We start from the raw sequence: 20,556 nt of genomic DNA on the forward strand, positions 1-20,556 counted from the left end.
TAAATAAGTGAGAAATCATATTATACAAATATTTCGTGGTTAATTGATAAATGCATTTATTTTACAAACAGCACAACATTTATATGATTATTTTAATTTAAATATTAAAATAATTTGCTGCTATGTAAAAAATATTTCACATTTTGTAAATACACTTATATCACGTCTGCAAAACCATTTAGAAAACACAACTTTCAATAGCATACGCATGCATCTTCAAGTCAAGTAAAAATTTTCATTTCAAATTTCATATTATGTTTCTCCTGATGGAGATATTCAGAAATGTATTACATTCATAGATAACACACTTCATGCAACAAAATAACAAATAAACAGTCGTTCCAAGGCGGTTCCAGACGGCCTCTGCATTCACAACATACAAATACCCAAACACGACTGAAATCATGTAAACGTTGAACAATTGTATAAATATGCATTAAACATCACACAATCCCTGGTCAGGCTTTCAGTACACCTGCTGCATTTCTATCATGACAAAGCACGTCTGAGGATTTCTGCGAGGACACTTATCACCACAACCATCGGCAGAGACGCAGGTCTGTTACCGGCCCTGCCCATCACCAGGTGAATCCTCTTTGGGTCAGAGATCATCGCTCGAGCGTCCTCTAACGCAGCCACAGCTGATGCACTAGAGTTCGTGCTCCCTGTGACCTTCAGGTCAAACAGGCAGGCCTGAAAATACACATCCCGCACCGGAAGCACAGACAAACAGTGAGAGTACGCAACCGCGGACGGAGGTGGGGTTCCTAGACGCTGTGAGACCGGACACCCCCATACACACAGCTGCAAGTCTTGCTCGGGTGTGTAAGAGTCTACGATCGCCCGAGGGGAGCGGACAGACAGGCTCAGCGACCGGTCTATCTGACGCACCACGAGCGTCGTTCCGATGTGTGTAGCGCTGATCTCAGCGTGTCGGCCGGGGTCACGCGAGGTGACCCGCAGGCTCTGATGGCCTCTGCGATCGCTGCCCGTCATGGAGCCATCCACAAATGCTGGCGGGACGTTATCTACCTCTGCTTGGTATATCTGTAGGTCAGCGCACTCACGCCAGTTCTTGAAGATAACGGTGATCTGATCATGAAACAGACATGAGAAATGTTACACAAGGGTATATAAAATATTAAAACATTCACAAAACTGATGTGGGCTTTGAAATTTTGTACATACTGTTATTCCATTATATTCTACACTTAAGAGTCAAAAACTTACACTTTACATATATTCATTTATTTGATTACAAAATTAAAATGTTACTTTATATAACTAAAATGTACTTTGAAAATCCTGCAATAAATAGCTTTTTCAACCTCAGACATTTATATTTATAGTAAACAGTTTTAAATCCTAATAAACCATATGTTTTCTATGGTTTCTATGCTATCTTTGTTCCTTGTGATAGAGCCATAAAATTTCATTTCGTTTCATTATTTAATTTTATTTAATTTTACAATTCAGTTTAATTTTATAATTTAATAAAAAAAAATCTAATAAATTGAACTTGAAATTAATTGAAAATTAATCTATTTATTAAAAAATAAATAATAAGTAAGTAACCCTTAATTTTGACTAGTGGCAAACATTACATCACTTTGCTGTCACACTACAAAATGTGTTTGTGATTTTTTTCCGCACCTTTGTGAGGACAGTGGTGTAAGAGCTCCCTCTAGTGGGTGAGCTGGTGGCCTGTATATACAGGTACTGATTATCAATGAGAGGCCAGGCTCCCTGCACAGCACATGTCTGGAACTCATCATTAAAGGTGCGGATATGAGGGTCCCCAAAAACCCCACAGTGCAGGTATTCTGGGGTCCGGCCTTCCCTCTTCACAAAGGCTTTCTCATAGAAGCATCCATCCCCTGAGAGAGGGGCCTGGGGCAGGGGTCGTGGCTGAACCGTGGGGCCTGTTTTGGGGCAGCGGTGCTGAATGAGCAGATCCTCAATGCCCTGCACTGCAGAATGGAAGGCCAGGTCTCCGCGGCACCTTTGGGCGGTCCGCTGGGTACAGAGAGCGTAGGATCGCAGGGCACTGCAGTAGCCGGCGTTACCCCCTTCCCGTCCCCCTCCTCCTATGACCCCCATCTCCAAAGTCGCAGCCACAAATTCGGAATTGCATTGTAAGATACGACACTGTGCACATTCTGAAGAAAAGGAAAACAAGATCAGTTTACTGTAATTGCATGTTTAAACTTTTTTATTTCGCACGTTGCAGGGAATTTTGGTAAATGAGGGCACTTTTTAGCACATTTTAGTAAAGTTTACATGGGACCTTACCAGAAGGGGCACTTAACAGCAGGACTGATGTAATAATGAGATAAATGTGTTTCCTTGATGTGTGTGAGTGATTCCCACAGGCAACTGGTGCTGCCATTCCCATCCATACAGACACAGGCGGCACGGCCTGCTCGCAGGGGTCCGCACAAGCCCTACAGCTCTTGCCACTGACCCCTGTTACATAGTAAAAAAACACACAGGGGAGACAAACACAACCAATTACAAATCTGAGAAAAACAAACGTATTATTATTTCTAAAAAATAATTTTGTTATTGTTCAGATTCTATTTCAAATATTATCTTATTTTCTAAGAGGTATTTATTTATTTATTTTTTAACAATTGTAGTGTTGGAATCGATTACAATGTTTGTTTTAACAAATATGTAATTCAATCTCAAGACCAAATATACGATTAATCATACAACAGATATAATAAATAATGCATATATTATAGCTCTTAAAACATACCTTGAGGTCATTGAATCTCTTCAGGTCTTGAGACCCATCAAAGAACTGGTGATGTCGAGAACATGTTGAACATCTATTGGAGGAAAACATGTCCATAATAAAAACATTAAGAAATACAACACCTCAGACAATCATTTCATTAGGTTTTAGATTGTTAAAGAAATTATAAAGTATAAGACATTTATACACTTTGACTCTGGATATTAAACTTTAAGGTCACTCTGTTAGCACACCTGTGTAAACTTCTGTGTAAATTAACATCCATACAAAATCACATGAGACCAGCTGGCTAACGTCTTTGCAAACATGGCTCAGAAAAGGTAAGTTTTGAGGGTTCAGCCTCACTTGGTTGCAGATGCCACTCGGTTTTAAAATTGTGTCTAAAGCTGTGGCATTCAGTCAGATCATTATTTAATTTCATTAACGTAAGCCTCTTCAGAGAGAAAAACAGTCAAACTTTTTCTGAAGATATTTTGCAGTTTGAACTCTCGCTCTCATGTTATTTACTAAGAGTCCAAAGCAAACATTGGTGGAACACAAGAGTAAACGCAAAATACTCTGTGTGTGTGTGTGAATATCTTACTGTAAAGTAAGCTAAATCTTACAATTTAGGACATAAGAGTTTTGTATTCTTCCATTGAATATGAAGAGTTAATTTGCAAAACAGATAACTCAGTATTTAAAAGTGCACAAAAATCATATTATTTATTGTGCATTCCAAGATATGTCAGTCAATCTGCAGTTAGGCTAACTAACACATTTAAACACAATTAAAAAGATGATTTTTGAACATGTATAAAAACAGAGTTATCAATTTTTGCAAATTAACTCTTAATAAAAGATTAATGTACGTTTAATAACTAAACATGCAGTGCTATATCTCCTTGATCCATTTAACATTTTCCGTTGCACAACCATCTCTTCTTACTATACTAATTCACTGCAGCAGAGATTTTGGATTTTACTGTTCTAGCACCGACAGCTGATATTTATTCTAGTTCATGGGATGGCTGGGAGCATATGGGGCAGTTACGGGAGTTGCAGGGCAGAAATAGAGGGGTCTAAATATACACCGCCACACCAGCACCTGCCTCAGTGGAAATAGTCAGAGCTGAGAGCTCTGCAGCACAGAAGCAGGTGTGAGACGGACTGCAGGAACTCTACAGCTCTGTTACCTTCTGCAGTCTAATTTCAGCGCTACATCTCAGATTCATTCTTACCGTGAATGATGTATAACTGCACATGGAAACTCGTTTTTAAAGAGAATTCATCTCTGATCCAAACTTCACACTAAATGTCCCAAACACTTTGTATATGTTGAAGACTGAAACATTATTGTCCTTTAAACTGCAACTTCTGTTAGATTGTGTTTCGGCATCAAGCTTTAAGTTTTAAGGATATGTTTGGCTGTATGTGCCATTAAGCATGTGAGCTTTGTGTGTGTGTGTGTGTCTATCTGTCTGTGAAAACTTTTAAAAAAGGCCCAAAAGCTACTTTAATACCTTATTGTAAATACATACATTTTTTCAAATTCTTTAGTAAATTTCCTTTTTCCCAAATCCTGATATCAAACTTTACTGATGCTGTTTACCTTTCAAGTCTTGGAAACAAAAGAAATTTAAAATAAATTCTAAACCGTCAAAAACACATTATTAAAACATAATATTAGTATAGGCCTACCATTACAACAGTATATTATATACCACCAATGGAGCCTACTTTAAATAAAAAAAAACACTGATCGTTGCTAGGATTGAATGCTTGGATTGATCACCATAAAATAGTAAATAGTAAAATATCGCTCATATTAAACATTAAAAAAGAAATGTACTCCAACTTGAGAAACGTACTAAGACTCCATACATGTAATTTATTATTAACACAACAGATATTAAATAAAGAATTCACTTTTAAATACACTTACAGAACTAGAAGACGCTCTCCTGTAGACCGAACAAAACGCTGAGATCTTTTCCCGTCAATAATGTTTCGTCAATGGGACACCGACACTCGAATGTGACGGAATCTTGTGCGGTGTGACCCCCACGTCACGTCACAGACCAGCACGAGTGAGACGCGTAACCACCCGCAGCGCGCACCTGCCACGCGCGCACCAGCTGACGAAGAGCATGCTCCAGTCTCACTGTTTGTCAACATATCTGAACAGAGGCCTACTCATACTTCAAGCAGATTAGATTCGTGTAGACTAGTGTTCAATAGTGTATACAAAAGTGTTCGATGTAGACTACTCTAACTCAAACAATATTACTATTAAATGATTACTTAAATGTATTCAGTTGGGAGCAGTGTTGGGTAAGTTACTCTAAAAGAGTAATTAATAACTAGTTACTGATGACATGTTCAATAGTGTAATTAGATTACTGTAAAATCACTCTCTCCAAAAAAGTATTTAATAACTTGTGGTAACACTTTACTTGAAGCATGTATGTATAATGCATTATAAAAATAGTTTTAAAGCATTGTAATGCATCTTTTCATGCATTTTAATGTCTTATAAATAATTTTTATTACAGTTAATGCATTATAACACTTAGCAATTTATTATTACACAACACATTTTAAATTGTTTATAATTATTTACAACTACATATAATACATTACAACACACATTATGAAGAATTATAATGCATTTTACCCGTTAATAACCCTATATAATGCATTATACATACATGCTTCAAGGAAAATGTTACCTTACTTATTACTAACTACTTTCTATATCCTATACTTCAACTATGATTAGAATTGATTCAATGATAGACATGAAAATGCTTATCATTTAATTCATTTAAATAAATAATAAAAAAGTACATAAATGATTCTTATTAACTTATTAGAAGAAGAATAAAGCATACACTTTAAAGTTAGACATGTCATTTTGATGTAATTTGCACTATAGAAAATATAACACAGTATTAAATTCAATTACATCAGAAATAACTGTAATTAAATTAAAGAAAAACAAGAGTAATCCCTCACTTTACTTTTCCAAGGGGAAAGTAATTAAATAACAGTAACTAATTACTTAGTAACTAGATACACCCAACACTGGTTGGGAGACGCTTTTATACAAAACATTTTGTCAATAGACTTATTATATAACATGATATTTACAGAATCAGACAACAAATGCATACAACGAAAATTATGCAGTCACCAAAAACCATAATTATAATTTAAAATACGTTGCATTGATTTGACTGTAGGCTACTGAACCAACTTGAGACGTTATAATGTCAGCTGCTGTTTTATCATGATGCTCAAAGTTGTCTTTTATAAAATAACATTAGGCACGTAGATACAATGTCAAGCTTACAAGCTAGAAACTTTTTAGATGATACATCAAAGCACTCCATTTCACTACAAGTGTGACTAATTCTTATTTCGCCTGCTCGAGAACACGTGTGTGGGTTCTCTGTTTGGCTATAGATGTGTGTGTTTGCACATCTTGATTTTATTTAGCGGGTGCACTACATCCAACAGGCATAAGAGAGACACTTTTACCGACTTGTGTTATCCAGTTTGCACATTTTAAATGTATTTCCTATTGTGTGTTTTGCGTAATGCGTAATCAAATGTGACGTAATTCAGTATGCTATCGGCAGATGGTACTGTTGACCAGCAAAGAAATACATGTGGGCGAGAGTTTGTTGTAAATAGCATTAAGTGAGTTACAACATGTGTTTCTGTGATCAGAATACTATATTTATTGTAACGCTGAAAACTTAAATAAAGCCGTTATAGATGTTATATTGTTTAGTGAAGCGGAATGTGAAGCTCTGTGCTGAGTTGTGTGCACGTATCGCCTCAGTGTATGCTGATGCATGCATTACTGTGTGTGTGTGTGTGTGTGTGTGTGTGTGTGTGTGCGTGTGTGTGTGTGTGTGTGTGTGTAGTATGCATGCATTAGGGAGAAAGTGCGATCCGGGTCTACTGTGTGTATTTGTGTGATCTGGGCTGTTGTCCACAGTATGCGTGCATGCATCACTGGGTTTCAGACTCTTTGTTGGCTAGTTGGAGGCGGGGCCGCAGGTCCCTTTGTGCCGCTCAGTTTTCGGTCAAAACCAGAACCACCGAGCTGCAGACGCGCCAAAAGCGTGACAGCGGACTATACCAAGTTATGTGTAAAAAGACAAGAAGTGTATAAACGGTTTCGTCAAGATGTGATTTTTAGATGAGTCGTTAAACAGTAGGTAAGTAAACGCTTTTTACGTTTTGTTGAGAAGTTGCGTTCAAAATGTAAAATATTTATTGTAAATGGTTAGGTTGGCGATCTTTACTCACATTATAAGAAGATTGTGTGTTTCTTACAGACAGACTTTCACTTTGGTGCTGTACATTTTGTCAACTACACAACTCGTTGTTCAACAGATTACCCCGTTACTAAGCAACCGGGCGTTTAGGACAGTGATTTCCAACCACGGGTTCGCGCAGACCAGGGGATTTGGCTATGCCTTATTTTAATAAACAATTATCAAGGACTTTGATTAAAAATATCAGAACTGTGAATAACCAGATGTGATTGATGTCATCATTTTTTGTCATGTTAAGGAAATGAAAGCAGTGTCTATAAAAAACCGTGTCTGTGAGACTCGGAGCAGAATTCACGTTATGTACACTGGACAGGTGCACGAGCGCGTTTTACTCTCGTCTCCCTACTATAGAACAGTTTTTCAAAACGCTATATTTAAATAACAATATTTAATTATGAACATAATACTTTATGGTATAAAGGGCAGTATACATTCATCATTTTTTTTAAGTTAAAGATGGAAAAAGTGGGGTTATTTGGGCTATCAAAAATATTCAATCGTATATATGATCATTTTGAAGAGTTTAAAGATCACGGCTAATAGATAACGCCTCAGTACAAACACGTGTATTCTGTAAAGTTTGGCTGTAGGGGCCCTCTGGGGGTAAAGTCCACCTGCCAGTCTGCCACATTTCCCTTCTTCAGTTTTGTAAGATAACACAAAGGAAAATGAATTTTTTGTTAAGAATTATGTGTGCTATTTTATTTAAAAGAAAGCTCATGTATGTCTCTATTTTATAGTTGTGTTGAGCTGTCCTGCGGTCTGGCAGGTGTGGGATGTTGTGCATTGTTGTTCAATCTCCCGCCAATATTGCACTCGTCCCGGCCTCCCTGACCACGAGGAACACGCGACTCCCCGCTGGAATCTCCCGCCACAGCACGTGCACAATGCGACCGCTAGGACGGCGCCAGTCTGCCTCCGTAAGGTTTTGAACTGCACTTCTGTATCTGCTATATTTTATGTTTACCGTTAAAATAATTTACTAGAAAAAAAACTAATGGTTTATAAAGATTTAGATAAGAACCATTATTTAGATCCCACAGTGGTCAAAATAATTGTACATCAATTTCTAGACACATATTTGGGTAGTTCAATTGTGGAATTGAGACAAAAGGTCAGGGTGACCTTTTTCAAATGTGATTTACATTTGTATCAATCATAATTATGGGGCTGAAGTACTGCAGGGTGTATGTTATGTTGTATAAAAACATTCCTTTATTTAAAAACATTGTTATTGCATACGCACCCTAATGGACCCTCTCACGCATACACACGCTCACAGTAGCACACGTAATACCGCCCCTGCATTAACACGCAAAATATAAAATAAAAGTCTTTTCTCTCATTTCACCCAGGCGTTTCAGTTCAGAATGACACAGGTACTGGGTAAATCTCTCTTGTGTCCTGATTGTTCAACCTCTCACACACAGGAGTTCAATGGCCCCATACTGAGTCTCAGGGGCACTATAGAGAGACGGAGGGCGTTTCGATCTCCTCACACTTTTATGTGCATTAGAACCTGTTTACGGTGTGGACTGAAGTCCTCCGGAACGGTATCTGTGAGAGAAAGTACAGATTTGTATTTCGTTCGTAAATGCATCATCATATTTCTGTTTTAATGATACTTTTGTCAATAAAGAACTTTGATTCAAAACTTTGAGATTGGTTTTGTGTTCAAGGTTGAATGTGAGAAACTGAGGATGACGATTTAAATAACAAAGAGTGGATTAATTCTTACCGTTGCAGCGGTACCGCAGATTAGACCAGATGATGTTCTCCTGAGAGAAGCAGAATACGCCCAGACGCCCCCCTCTCATAGTGGTGTCAATCACAACGTCTGAGTCAGCTACCAATTCTGTGCCCTCGTAGAGCTTCACTCTGCCACAGGAACACATATTTTACACAAACGTATTAACTTCTATTGCTTTTATACAAAGCTAATATTATTTTTACTCTTATACATTAGAATTCCAGTTTTTTGTGTATTTTTGTAAAAAAAAAATTGTTTTTTGTGTTAGGAATGTTGGGTCTTACCCTTCCACACACTCAAGAGTTGCTATTGGATGTGCTTTACTGCAGCTAGACTTTCACTCTATAGCATTCTTGACTTTATTATTGAATATTTTAAATTATGTTCATATTATTTTAAGGCTATATCTTTATTATATATTTGTAAAAAAAAATCCGCTACAAATTGTAAAAAAAGTAAGCTTGACTTGATCCAAAAAAAGCAGAGAGCTGCTACTCTCGGCTGTTAAACTCCACCTGCTCAGCCTGTAAGTAACTGATAATAAATGAGATCTGATTTGATTTAGCACCAGGCTGGTTCTACATAACATTATGTATGAGCTGAGCACGGCGCGGTGTTCTGAAGTCCAGTGTTCTCTATTCAATCCTCTGAATACAAAGCAGGTGTGTGTGTTTGAAAAGGGATGTACAAAGCCCAGGCTACAAATCGTCTCACACACACAAATGTGGATACACGTGGTAACACACACAATGTGAGCAGCAGGCAGCTCTTTCTGCCTCTGTAGGTATTTATTCAAACAGACTTTGTAAACCTTTGATCTAAACAGCTCTTTTACTCAGATAGATACAGTGTAAATGTGGGTAAAATCTTCAGAACTGTTTGACCGTCAAATAATTATTTAGTCTAACAGGAACATAGAATTTAGGCATTGGTATTGGGGAAAGAGCGTGTTATATTTACACAACAATGCCAAAAAATGATTTAGCACAGGAAATCATACACAATACATCTTCCACTGTCCTCTGCAGTTTGCTCCCTCTCTCTTTTCTCCTAACGCCTGTCCACTACAGCAGTTTCCATTGGATCTGCATATGAACAGGCACCAAGAAAATTCTTGCCAAAGGATTTCATTGGCATGGCAACCACAACAATGGGCAGCCAGGGGGCCCAACCACTCAACGGAGTCTCAGGGGTACGAGGGGGCAGAAAGAAGGGGCAACTGAGAAGAAATTTTAAGGATAACCAGAAGTACGCCCCCATCCATTCCTAAACGCCCATGCTTACTTCACATTGCCCCTATCTGATACAGCGCCCTCTTGTGACTACAGAAAAATATGAACGCAGTTTTCAATGCCAGAGACCAAAAGATGGCAAGGAGGTGTATGTGATAATTGGGCAATTTGTTGAAGTAGTTCTGAATAAACATAGACTAGTGGAGTCCTAGCTCAGAGTAAATATCTTAATCTCTAGAGCAGATATAACATCAATTGTATCTCGATGTAATCAATATTTTAAAATTTGTATTAAATACAGAATATTTAGTGAACATTTTAAAGGCATTGAGACAGAACTGATCAGTTAAAGTCAGTTGAGAGCCTCACCTTATGTAGCCGACCTGTGGCCGGTGAGTGAGATGCCAGCGGTATGAGGTTTTATCTTGCCAGCCGACATTTCGTGGGTCTTTCCAGAGCAGTTTCACCTCTCCGTCTGTGTGCCCCGTGTGCCATAGAGCATTACGAAGAAACTCACCAGGACCGGTGCGAGATTTCACCGCCTAGAGCAGATAAATACAAAACAATTTTTAAATAATAATAATATTATAGTAATATTAATTAGAATAAAAAATACAGATTTTCTGACTAACTCTGCCTAAGTATTTGATGGTCATATGGGCATTAGTGATCTTTATGAGGGTGTGCAAAATTCTGAGGCTAAATTAAAAACCAAGGATTAAAAAGCTAATTAATACTTGAAAAAAAATCTGTGGAATATAAGAAAGATAAATCAAAGACCAAATAAATAAGATATTTTTAGCATACTGCAGTATTATCACTATTCCATTAAGCAAAATAGTTACATTTTATTCATCATTTGTATTTTCATATTTTCATACATCAGATTTTCAGATGATCCGATTTTTCACAAACTTTTAAAACCATCAAACAACAGTGATGAGAGCTAATAACATAATTTTGTAAAAAATATATATTTCCACAAATGGATTCAAATGAAAGTGAGCTGTTTCTGTTCACCTTCAGCTGTAATCCCGGTTCAGCCATGGCTCTAAACGGGACGGACTGCCAGTAAGTCTGCTCCGTCTGTTTCCACATCACCACATAAAAACTGGACGAATCCTGATAGCCAAAGATGAAGCCGGCATAGTCATCATCGGTCACTGTGTTAACGTGAAATGTTCCTTCGAAGTCCACCCCGTTAAATGCTGTGTAACCTGTGGATATACGATTTATAATATCATTTATGTTGCGCTACAGGGGTATGCTGGATGCTTGGCTTTTAAACACTTTGAGACTCACCCACTGCCAGACCCGGGTCGCTATTCATTGTTTGAACAATCTCCATACCCTAAAAACCAAAGATCATTTTTTGTCACACAAGCAACAGTAGTACATTGAGAAGTCTTGACACAAAACGAAACTACTACAAAACTAAAAAATTCTGCTTTTACTCAGAAGTGCTGGATTTTTGTGCCACTAGAAGCACCAAAAGTAACCAAACAGAATTTGTTTTAGTGACCTGACTGGGCCAGACATAACATTGTCTCAGCCAGTGGCACAAGTTTGGGGCAGGAATATTTGTTTAAGCAATGGAGGATATGAAGAGTGTTTAAAACTTGTTCCATTGTTATTTTTGAAATTCTGTGGCATTTTATTAATAATTCAAACAATATAAGTCACTGGAAAGAACAGTGGCTTGATTCAGTTATACCTCATAACATTTCTGTGAATTCCTAAGTATTCCACTTGATGCTTTTTACCTGATTTAGCACCACCCAGTTCGGGTCGATCTGAGCGTCGCCCTCCGGGTCCAATATCACTGTCTGATAGGCTCTGAAATCGGTAAGTGTGACTTCTGCACTTTCTGGACACACGTCAATAAAATCCAATACTGCATCATTGTCAAAGTCATTCTCGCATACATCACCGACTCCATTACCTAGAGGATGAGAAACATCAAGATGCGACATTTAGCGATCAATCCAAGATTATTCACCATTAGTTTATTCAGCACGAGAATCCGCTCTTACTGTCTGAGTCTTTCTGGTTGGGGTTAGAAATCAGTCTGCAGTTATCTGGTCCAATTCCATTGATGGCGTGGTTGTCTGGAACACCGTCGTTATCATCATCCTCGTCACAGTCGTCACCGATGCCGTCGTTATCCGAATCAAGCTGAGAGCTGTTCGGAATGTCAGGGCAGTTATCTCGAGTGTCCTGATGTCCGTCTCCATCACTGCACAACATACGAGACTTTGAATGTTATGAATCGGATTGTGTTAGACATCGACTTTGAAACACTAGATGGCAGCAGAGCAATCCTGCCATAAACAGATGAATAAATTAACAAATTTTCAGCCAGTTGTTTGTACTCACTTATCTTGATTGGTGTCACAAACATCGCCCACTAAGTCGTTGTCAACATCAGTCTGCAAGAGTATAAGATGATTTTATGAAAAAGAAAACATTTTTCTTTGTTATTCAAATCCTACATGTTAAGGTAGATTTGTTTTTTCAGTCATAAGTTTCTTAAATGAACTTTCATACAATGAGAATGGATACCTGCATAGGATTACTGATCTCAGGACAGCTGTCGCATGCATCACCCACGCCATCTCCATCTCGGTCGGTCTGCATGGGGTTTGGCACTTTGGGACAGTTATCCAACACATTCTGGATTCCTGCAAAACACCTACAGACATCACACACGGAACAGAGACACAAGGCTTGCTGATTTCACAAATCTGAACTTTGTGTACCATCTCCATCGATGTCGTCATCGCAGGCGTCTCCCTCTCCGTTATTATCCGTGTCTTTCTGGTCAATGTTGGGAACCGTAGGACAGTTGTCGCATGCGTCGCCAAAGGAATCCGTGTCAGAGTTCTGCTGGTCTTTATTAGACATCAGCCGGCAGTTATCCTGTAATAACACACACCAAAGAGTCTGAATCAATCCACACACAGACAAGATTGGGAATCTGTGTGGGATTTTGGGTCGTAGGAACACACCTCTACGTTTTTTATTCCATCTCCATCTGCATCCTCGTCACACTGGTCTCCGATTCCATCATTGTCTGCATCTTCCTGACCAGAGTTTGGTGTGAACATGCAGTTATCCTGGAAAACACAGATTTAATTTAAATTTATTCCCAAAACACAATAACATAGAATCTACATCTACTTTACAAGAGACTTTTATCCAAAGGAACTTATTAATGAAGGAACATAACAAACACAAAACAAACTTTGAACATTTAGATGAATGATCTCATCTAGGATGAACAGCTTAATCTTTTTGAAAAGTACATCATCTACAAACAATTTTATCTGTACTGGAATAAATCAAGTCTTCTATTTTTCTATAAACCATCAGAGGAAAAAAAACAACGTTGTCACAAAACATGAACCAAACGTTTGAGAGCACTAACAAAAACTTCAACTTTGTGTTTTTCTTGTTCAATATTTTTACGAGTTAAATGATTATAATAACAATGTGAACAGAAAATGACGTACTGCCCATTTTTCCTAATGACATCATAAACGTCCAGCTGGCATCAACTATACAAGGTTGGGCAACAACTTGTGATTCATGTCATCCCAGCACGATTCGAGAATATTCCAAAAAGCATCTTGTGCATTTCAATTTGAGGAAATATGTAGTTTTTTGTAAGTTGTTTAATTCCAATTCCGCTTGTTTGATTACTGATTTAGAAATGGTGCTGTATGAAACATTTCTTATTCATTTTACATCATTATAATCTATTGTCGAAATACGTAAGTTTTCTAGAACTTTGTTTATTTTCAAGTTTAAATGAAACTTAAAAACCAAGATAGTCCGTTTTTAAGAACCAGACTTTATAAACTGTCACATCATCTTACACAAAGTGAAGGAGGAAAAAGGTCAAAAGATTGTGTCAGTGCTATAGCCTCTAACCTGTTTGCAGCGCTTGTTGTTGTCCATGCAGGGCAGCGAGCGGTCTGGATAGCCATCAATATCTGTGTCTTTCCCACAGGTGTGACCATTACCTGCCCACCCGACATTACACTGCAATAGGTCAACATTCATCAGACAGCTTATAATAACCAGAAGATGTAGTGAGGTTTAAGCGTCTGGAGGGTTTAAACGTACAGCGCAGGTGACATCTCCATTTCGCTGAATGATGCAGTGTGCGTTGGTGTCACAAGGGTTGAAACTGAGGGAGGCACATGATTTCCGAGGAAGACATCCGACTGTCTGATTCCCGACATACCCGGGTTTACACTGACCACATCTGTATGATCCCTGATGGGGGTAAAGATTAAACATATTAGCACTGAATGTCTTATCTCAGAGAAAACATCTCGGACATATTCTGCACCATACTCACGATAGAATTTGTGCAGACGGAGTTGGGTGTGCAGGCGTTTTCGAAATTGACACACTCATCCATGTCGAAGCATTCCTGCAGGATATATTATTCTGATTTATCCGAATTCATTAGATAACTAAATATCAAACTGTAATATCAATTAATAACCAATAAATATAAATAGCATTGATCTTGGATATAGACTAACCATACTTTTCATGCATTTATTTGTTTATTAGAATTTTCCACAATTAAGAATAAGAATTATATAATCAAAACTATGGCACATTTATCTACAAATAACAATCTCAAGCATTTAAATACAAACCTTTATTCTAAAAGGTTTTAACACTTTGAGAAACAAACTTGCCTGACAGTCAAACTAGTTTGGACACTTTCTGGGTGTAAAACTATTGAAATGCATCCAAAATGAATGTAATGTAACTACATGTATTGCTTCTTTACCAAGACACCCGTGAGGGGAACGATTTTAATAGGTATCCCCAACAAAAATGACCATCTGAGATCAAATTGAGTCAAAAAAGTAATATCTTCAATATTTTGCTATGTAATGCAACAACATTTAGACATTATTAGACATAGTTTTCTTGTCTAAACAGAAGTTGGTGCTGCTGTACCTGGCGGTGGCTCTTGGCATGTTCCACACCGACACCGGAGAGAGGTGGACCCCATAGCCCCAGTGGGCAAGGCTCACAGGTAAAACCTTTCGCCGTGTTAATACATGCACCTGGTGTATAACAGGGTTGAGCCTCTGCACACTGAAAAAATGTAATATGAATCAAACTTGATGAATCTGCAAACGTGATTAAAAGTAAATGCATGCTTGGATCCTTGGAACCAGCACAAAGCATTTAAAGGGGTCATATGACACGGCTAAAACGAATATTATTATATGTTTTAGATGTAATGCAATGTGTAGTCACGGTTTGAGTTAAAAAACGCTGCATTTTCCACATACCGTGCTTGTTTGTATCTCCTCTTTGCCCCGCCTCTCTGAAACGTGCAGATTTTAGACAAAGCTCATCGCACTGAAAAGCGAGGTGTGCTATGATTGGCCAGTGAACCACTGCGTCGTGATTGGTCAAATACTGCAAGCGTGTGATAGAAGTGTAACACCTCTTACCCATATTTGGAACATCAGGTTCCAAAGTAAATTTGCGGATACATTTGGGGGGTCTTAGTCACATCATACCATGAACTGACGTGGATTTGTGGGGGTGTGATTACACAAGGTGTTTCAGGCAGGTCTGGGTGAGCATTCGCTTTTAGATAGAATGCATCCTTTGTTACAACACTTAAATTTTTGCTATTTTATGTGTCTAATACATGCATGGGCAACTTAAAACGCACCAAAGACACAGAAAAACACGTATTCGCACCATATGACCCCTTTAAAAATCATTTAGAACCAAGACTCATCGCAAGATAAATACTAAGACGATCTGTGCTTTACCCACCTCATCTATATCTTGACAGTGTGTGCCGTTCCCCTTCATGCCCTCTGGACAGGGACCGCAACGGTACCCCGGGTAATCAAATGTCTCCATGCAGGCAACTCCTTTAAAGCAGGGGTTAGGTTGACAACGAGACTGCGGCTCATGAAATCCTGCAACCCAACAGGGATGCTAGTTAAAACAGATAACTTATGATTCTCAGTTCTGCTTAAAAATAAATACATCAGTGGAAACATCATACAAATACACAAATGAACAGCCCCAAATCTGAAAAACCCAAACACTATCTGTCAGTCAGTCCGCAGATTGAATTAAAGTCTAAGTGGGTGTGTTCACACAATCCAAATGTGCATTATGTATTAAACATTATACACTTTAATTTCTAACTGAACTGTATTGGAACTATATTCAGCACTCCAAACGCGCTGGATAGCTACATTCTGATAACACCCCATAAACTTATGACTGGAGATGTACATAGTTTTGCAGTTCTGCTACTCACCACACATCTGACACTCCAGAATAGCATTCCTGATGAGAGACATTTCTTTCACCTGACGAATGAAAACAAGTGAAAATTAAACCACACATATTTGGAACAGAAACATGTGCATTTATAAACATAAACTGTACAAAATATTACAAAAATGCAGGCGCACACACACCTGTTCTCTGATGTCCTGTCTCAGTTCACCCAGGATCTGATTAAAGATGATGAGCTGTCCAATCAGAGCTTTAGTGTGGTCACCTAAACAAAACAAAAAAAACTTTAACAGTAAACAAAATTTTAAAATATATATTTTGTTTAAGTTATTGTGAGGCACTCACCTAGAATTGAATTTACCTCACCGTTCACTAAAAATAGAGTTTGAACACAAATCTTTTGGTCAAATCTTTTTCAAGCAATCACCTATGTAAATATCCAATCCCCATATACACAGTTTCATGATGTTTCTGGCTCACCTGCGTTATATGAAGAGGCGTCTCCCTGAAATGGACAGTCAGTGAGGGCTCCAGCCTGAGCCACAGTGCCCCCCAGAGCCACTTTGAGAAACTCCACTGACCCCTTAGAAAAACAGTCGCTGTAGTTATAATCTGATACAGTATAACATCAGTATTGATATCACTTGTATTTATTCAGTGAAAGAAATCATTTACCTGTAATATTCTACAACTGATTAATATTGTGAACCATTATACCGTCGCTGTCCTTCCAAAACCTCAGATGTCCAATTCGCTGTAGTTTTAAATGATTAAATACTGTGTTGTCATAGTTGACGAGTACTTTTTAATACTTTTTATTGGTTAGATATTTGCAAAACCCAATGACAAATAAATGGTCACTATTAATGTTTTATTGGAAAAAATATATAAATATGGAGATACAAGGTTTTAGAAGGACAGCAGCGATAGTTGGTCTATGAAATAAAATGTGTACGCCTTCATGTCATACCAACCCATGGTGTCATTTTTTTCCATTGAATATAAATAAAGAATTCTTTGAACACTTTAAAACACATTTAATTCCATATTCACAATTTGTTCTGCTGTGTGGAAAAAATAACAGAATACAGGACTGAAACAACATGAAGTGAGTAAATACTGACACAAGTGTCATTTTTTTACTGGATCCATTCAAAAACAGGAAAACTCATTTTAAATGTCTCACTTGGTAGACACTTTTATTCAAGGAGACATGTGGTGAACAAAAAAATTATACATTTTAGTAGTTTCTGTGTATTTTTGGTCCTTGCAGTCTTGGCATTGTAAGCGCCATGATCAGCCAGTCAGCTACAGAAACATTTCAAACCATAAGAAGGAGCACGTTGTCAAGTTTTACACAAACTGTTGCCATGTGCATCAAACCACGAAAACGTTAAATGTACCGGACTGATCTCACCTGCATCCGAGCATATGCCTTGTGGCCATTACGAATCTCCACCATTTCTGCATCTCTAGGCAAATCAACCAATTGGGGGAGCCGCTGGGCGGAGTCAGCCAGACGACAGTTCACATAGAGCTCCAGGTTCAGGTAATCTCTGCGCAGACCACCGACACGCAGAATAATAGACTGAGGTCGTCCGTCTGCCACATTCACAAGAGTCTGCATATTCACTGTGTGCAGTTTTCCATCTTCACGGACGTACCGGACCAGAACTGAGATAGAACAGAGCTTTTAGACAGTCCTAAGAGATTAAGTTTCCCAATGTGTTTCAGAACAGAATTACCTTTGTTGATCTTGCTCATGATGGCCATCTCAAGATATTTCTTGTTGTCCTGCTTGTTGTAGAGGCCCAGGAGAACTCCACCCAGTTTGGGAGGCAGACGGAAGGTAGACACCACATAGACATCACTGAGAGTCTTCAGAGCTAAAGAAATCTTCTCCACTGCTGCTACGCTCTGCTTCACATCATCCAAACCCAACGCATCTATCACTGAGAAAACATAGAGAGATACAATTGAGGGAACTGTTCGGCCCAAAATGTGTTTTCATACATGTATTCTTGTTCCCACATGCATTAAAAGGATGGCACAAAAATAATAACTCCATGTTTCCCAAGTATTCTAAACATAAATAAATTTACTTTTATAAAGCTACAGATGAATTTGTTACTAACAGGGTAAAAGCTGCACAGAATTCCACTACTGCAGAAATACAGTGAGCTCTCTCTCTCTCTCTGTCTCTCTCTCTCTCCAACTAGTGCCTGGAAAAACCACATGCTTTCTGTCTTTTCCAATACCCTTCTTCCATAATTTTCATCTCCTCTTCTTCATGCACGCGTACCTTTTTTCATCATTGTTTTCACGAAACTAGATGTGGTGCGAAAACATGCATACACATGAAGTCAGAAGATAGAGGAAAGAGTGCATGGGAATTAAAGAGAGAAGGAAAAGGGTGAATTCGATTTACAGGCACATCGAAAACAGTGAGAGACAGCAACGGGCGCCTAAACAAACATTGAAGAACCTGAAGGCATCACTGCATGAGGAAGTTTCAGAAGTTTATATAGGCTAAATAATGAAAGTTCATAGGAATTACCTGGCACGTCTTGCTTCAGTGAGCATTCTCCAAAAGCGAACAGCAGCACGAACAAAGCAACCCAAACACCCATATTCACAAAATACAGCACCAAAAACAGAATATCGGATCCGTCAGCTGTGCATTGAAGTAGCGTTATGTTCACAGGAGCGCAACTTTGTGCAGGAGAGAGAGAGAGAGAGAGAGAGAGAGAGAGAGAGAGAGAGAGAGCAAATCTAAGAAGTGGAGAGAGTATCCGCCCCCATCATCATCATCATTCAACAAATGTACCGCATGTTAAACACGCATGATTGATCGCACGACTGTTTACAGACACCAGGGACGTTTACACAAGACGGGTTATTGCTTTCCTGAACAACAAAAAGGGGTAGAACAGAACGCAATTGGGTTTTAAAAAGGAAATTTAAAACTACGTTCAAGTCGCAAGACTTTATGGCACGATAACCAAACACGTCTTCCTGCCTGCCTCGAATGCATCCACAGCTCGGCCAGCTCAAAGGCGCGCGTGCACTCGATCGTTTTTTTTATTTAGCCAAAACTAAACTAAAAATCATTTTATTTGTTGAAAATTTTCACTCGACCAAAACTCATTTGTCAAGTCAAACGACCCAAAAATTCATTTTTAATATAATGTTATGATTGACAGCCAAAGATATGAGCGTAATAGCTATAAGCTAGCCATTGCCATGGTTACCGCCACATGCTAAAGCAATTTGTAATCTGGTTTCTGAGGCAACAACATAAACACACGTTGTGTGGCCGAAAAATAACTTCAACAAATAATACATCGTTGTTGAGTAGTTTTAATTGAACTCAGTATAGTTAATATACAATGAAATTATAAAATTAACCAATATTAATTCAATATAATAAATGGTTATATTTTAAGAAAACAGAGACCGGAAGTCAACTTTACTTCGGGCAAGGCGATTCGTCCGATGAATCCGATAATAACCAGCGTGTTCTTTTTTAATTCATTCATTTAAAAAACGCTTTTAAAACGTATCTTTTTTGATATGTAGACTCAAAACCATCTAAATATACGTTTAACAGTAACTTTTATGCTACAGATTTGCAATATAAAACGCAAGTCATATTGTCGCCATGGTTATCCCCTATAGTTTTCGTGACTTGTTTGAAATGTGCACTCTGATCCTCAGACAAAGCCTACGTAATACGTTCTGGTCGACATGTAGCCTAATTAAAATAAAGTGGTGAGTGTCCTTTATGTGAAATAGAAACTCTCTTGTTACAAATCCCAATGTTAAAATGGTATTTAAAAAGGCCTCCATTTGTTTTGACTTCGTTTTGGGTCAGACCCCCAACCCAAATACCCAAATGCACACTGACCTCACACTGACCCAAGACTGGCTGACTTAGACATGCATAAAGCAACACCCTCTATAAACAACAAAAAAAGGAAAAAGTAAAGGAGCATTTTCATTAAAAAAAAAAGGTTTCCATTTTGATGAAACACAGATTATACTACCACATGTTTGCAAAAAAGGTAAATGGTACTTTTGTACCAGCGAACATAAGAATTAAGTGAGAAACAAATACAAATGACCATATCTGTTTCATAATTTTTGTGTCAGCTCCTCTTTTTGTCCAACTTCTAA

The 20,556-nt window shown here is 38.2% G+C and overlaps 2 protein-coding genes and 1 long non-coding RNA gene across 6 annotated transcripts; 1 reads left to right on the forward strand and 2 right to left on the reverse strand.

Moving 5' to 3' along the window:
- Nucleotides 1-31: 31 nt before the first annotated feature.
- Nucleotides 32-7,259, reverse strand: hjv (hemojuvelin BMP co-receptor). Of its 2 annotated transcripts, none has more exons than XM_056762504.1 (5): nucleotides 7,064-7,259; nucleotides 2,762-2,834; nucleotides 2,293-2,466; nucleotides 1,654-2,159; nucleotides 32-1,092 (listed from the first exon to the last, which is right to left on the reverse strand). In XM_056762504.1, the coding sequence occupies exons 3-5, from the start codon at nucleotides 2,393-2,395 to the stop codon at nucleotides 490-492; spliced, it is 1,212 nt and encodes a 403-aa protein (XP_056618482.1). In that variant the 5' UTR covers nucleotides 2,396-2,466; nucleotides 2,762-2,834; nucleotides 7,064-7,259; the 3' UTR covers nucleotides 32-489. The 2 variants fall into 2 exon arrangements, with proteins under 2 accessions (XP_056618482.1, XP_056618481.1); XM_056762503.1 differs by lacking the exon at nucleotides 7,064-7,259 and adding an exon at nucleotides 4,686-4,839.
- Nucleotides 6,622-8,611, forward strand: LOC130432909 (uncharacterized). The gene is made up of 3 exons (XR_008908503.1): nucleotides 6,622-6,972; nucleotides 7,833-8,012; nucleotides 8,523-8,611. It is a non-coding gene; the product is annotated as an uncharacterized LOC130432909 (long non-coding RNA).
- thbs3a (thrombospondin 3a) lies at nucleotides 8,285-19,814 on the reverse strand. 3 transcript variants are annotated; one of them, XM_056762500.1, is made up of 23 exons: nucleotides 18,938-19,813; nucleotides 18,126-18,332; nucleotides 17,798-18,054; nucleotides 16,861-16,963; nucleotides 16,726-16,752; nucleotides 16,563-16,645; nucleotides 16,400-16,451; nucleotides 15,901-16,049; nucleotides 15,061-15,201; nucleotides 14,441-14,515; nucleotides 14,203-14,355; nucleotides 14,008-14,118; nucleotides 13,083-13,190; nucleotides 12,834-12,993; nucleotides 12,637-12,755; nucleotides 12,451-12,503; nucleotides 12,108-12,310; nucleotides 11,838-12,016; nucleotides 11,377-11,425; nucleotides 11,095-11,291; nucleotides 10,444-10,616; nucleotides 8,831-8,970; nucleotides 8,285-8,649 (listed from the first exon to the last, which is right to left on the reverse strand). In XM_056762500.1, exons 1-23 carry the CDS (start codon nucleotides 19,008-19,010, stop codon nucleotides 8,588-8,590), a joined length of 2,874 nt encoding a protein of 957 aa, XP_056618478.1. In that variant the 5' UTR covers nucleotides 19,011-19,813; the 3' UTR covers nucleotides 8,285-8,587. The 3 variants fall into 3 exon arrangements, with proteins under 3 accessions (XP_056618478.1, XP_056618480.1, XP_056618479.1); XM_056762502.1 differs by lacking the exon at nucleotides 18,938-19,813 and adding an exon at nucleotides 18,516-18,585; XM_056762501.1 differs by lacking the exon at nucleotides 16,726-16,752 and having other exon boundaries at nucleotides 18,938-19,814.
- Between the last annotated feature and the right edge of the window lie 742 nt (nucleotides 19,815-20,556).

The sequence above is a fragment of the Triplophysa dalaica genome, chromosome 12, assembly GCF_015846415.1.
Source record: "Triplophysa dalaica isolate WHDGS20190420 chromosome 12, ASM1584641v1, whole genome shotgun sequence".
Classification (NCBI taxonomy): Eukaryota; Metazoa; Chordata; class Actinopteri; order Cypriniformes; family Nemacheilidae; genus Triplophysa; species Triplophysa dalaica.

Excerpts from the sequence above, each read along its gene's own strand:
- hjv (XM_056762504.1), bottom strand. The coding sequence starts at position 2,395 with ATGGGAATGGCAGCACCAGTTGCCTGTGGGAATCACTCACACACATCA. Across the intron at positions 2,160-2,292 it reads GCTGTTAAGTGCCCCTTCTG|AATGTGCACAGTGTCGTATC; the intron begins GTAAGGTCCCAT and ends CCTTTTCTTCAG. Across the intron at positions 1,093-1,653 it reads ACACCACTGTCCTCACAAAG|ATCACCGTTATCTTCAAGAA; the intron begins GTGCGGAAAAAA and ends TTTCATGATCAG.
- thbs3a (XM_056762500.1), bottom strand. The coding sequence starts at position 19,010 with ATGGGTGTTTGGGTTGCTTTGTTCGTGCTGCTGTTCGCTTTTGGAGAA. Across the intron at positions 16,964-17,797 it reads AGGCATATGCTCGGATGCAG|GGGTCAGTGGAGTTTCTCAA; the intron begins GTGAGATCAGTC and ends TGTTTTTCTAAG. Across the intron at positions 12,504-12,636 it reads AGATCAGTAATCCTATGCAG|ACTGATGTTGACAACGACTT; the intron begins GTATCCATTCTC and ends ATACTCTTGCAG.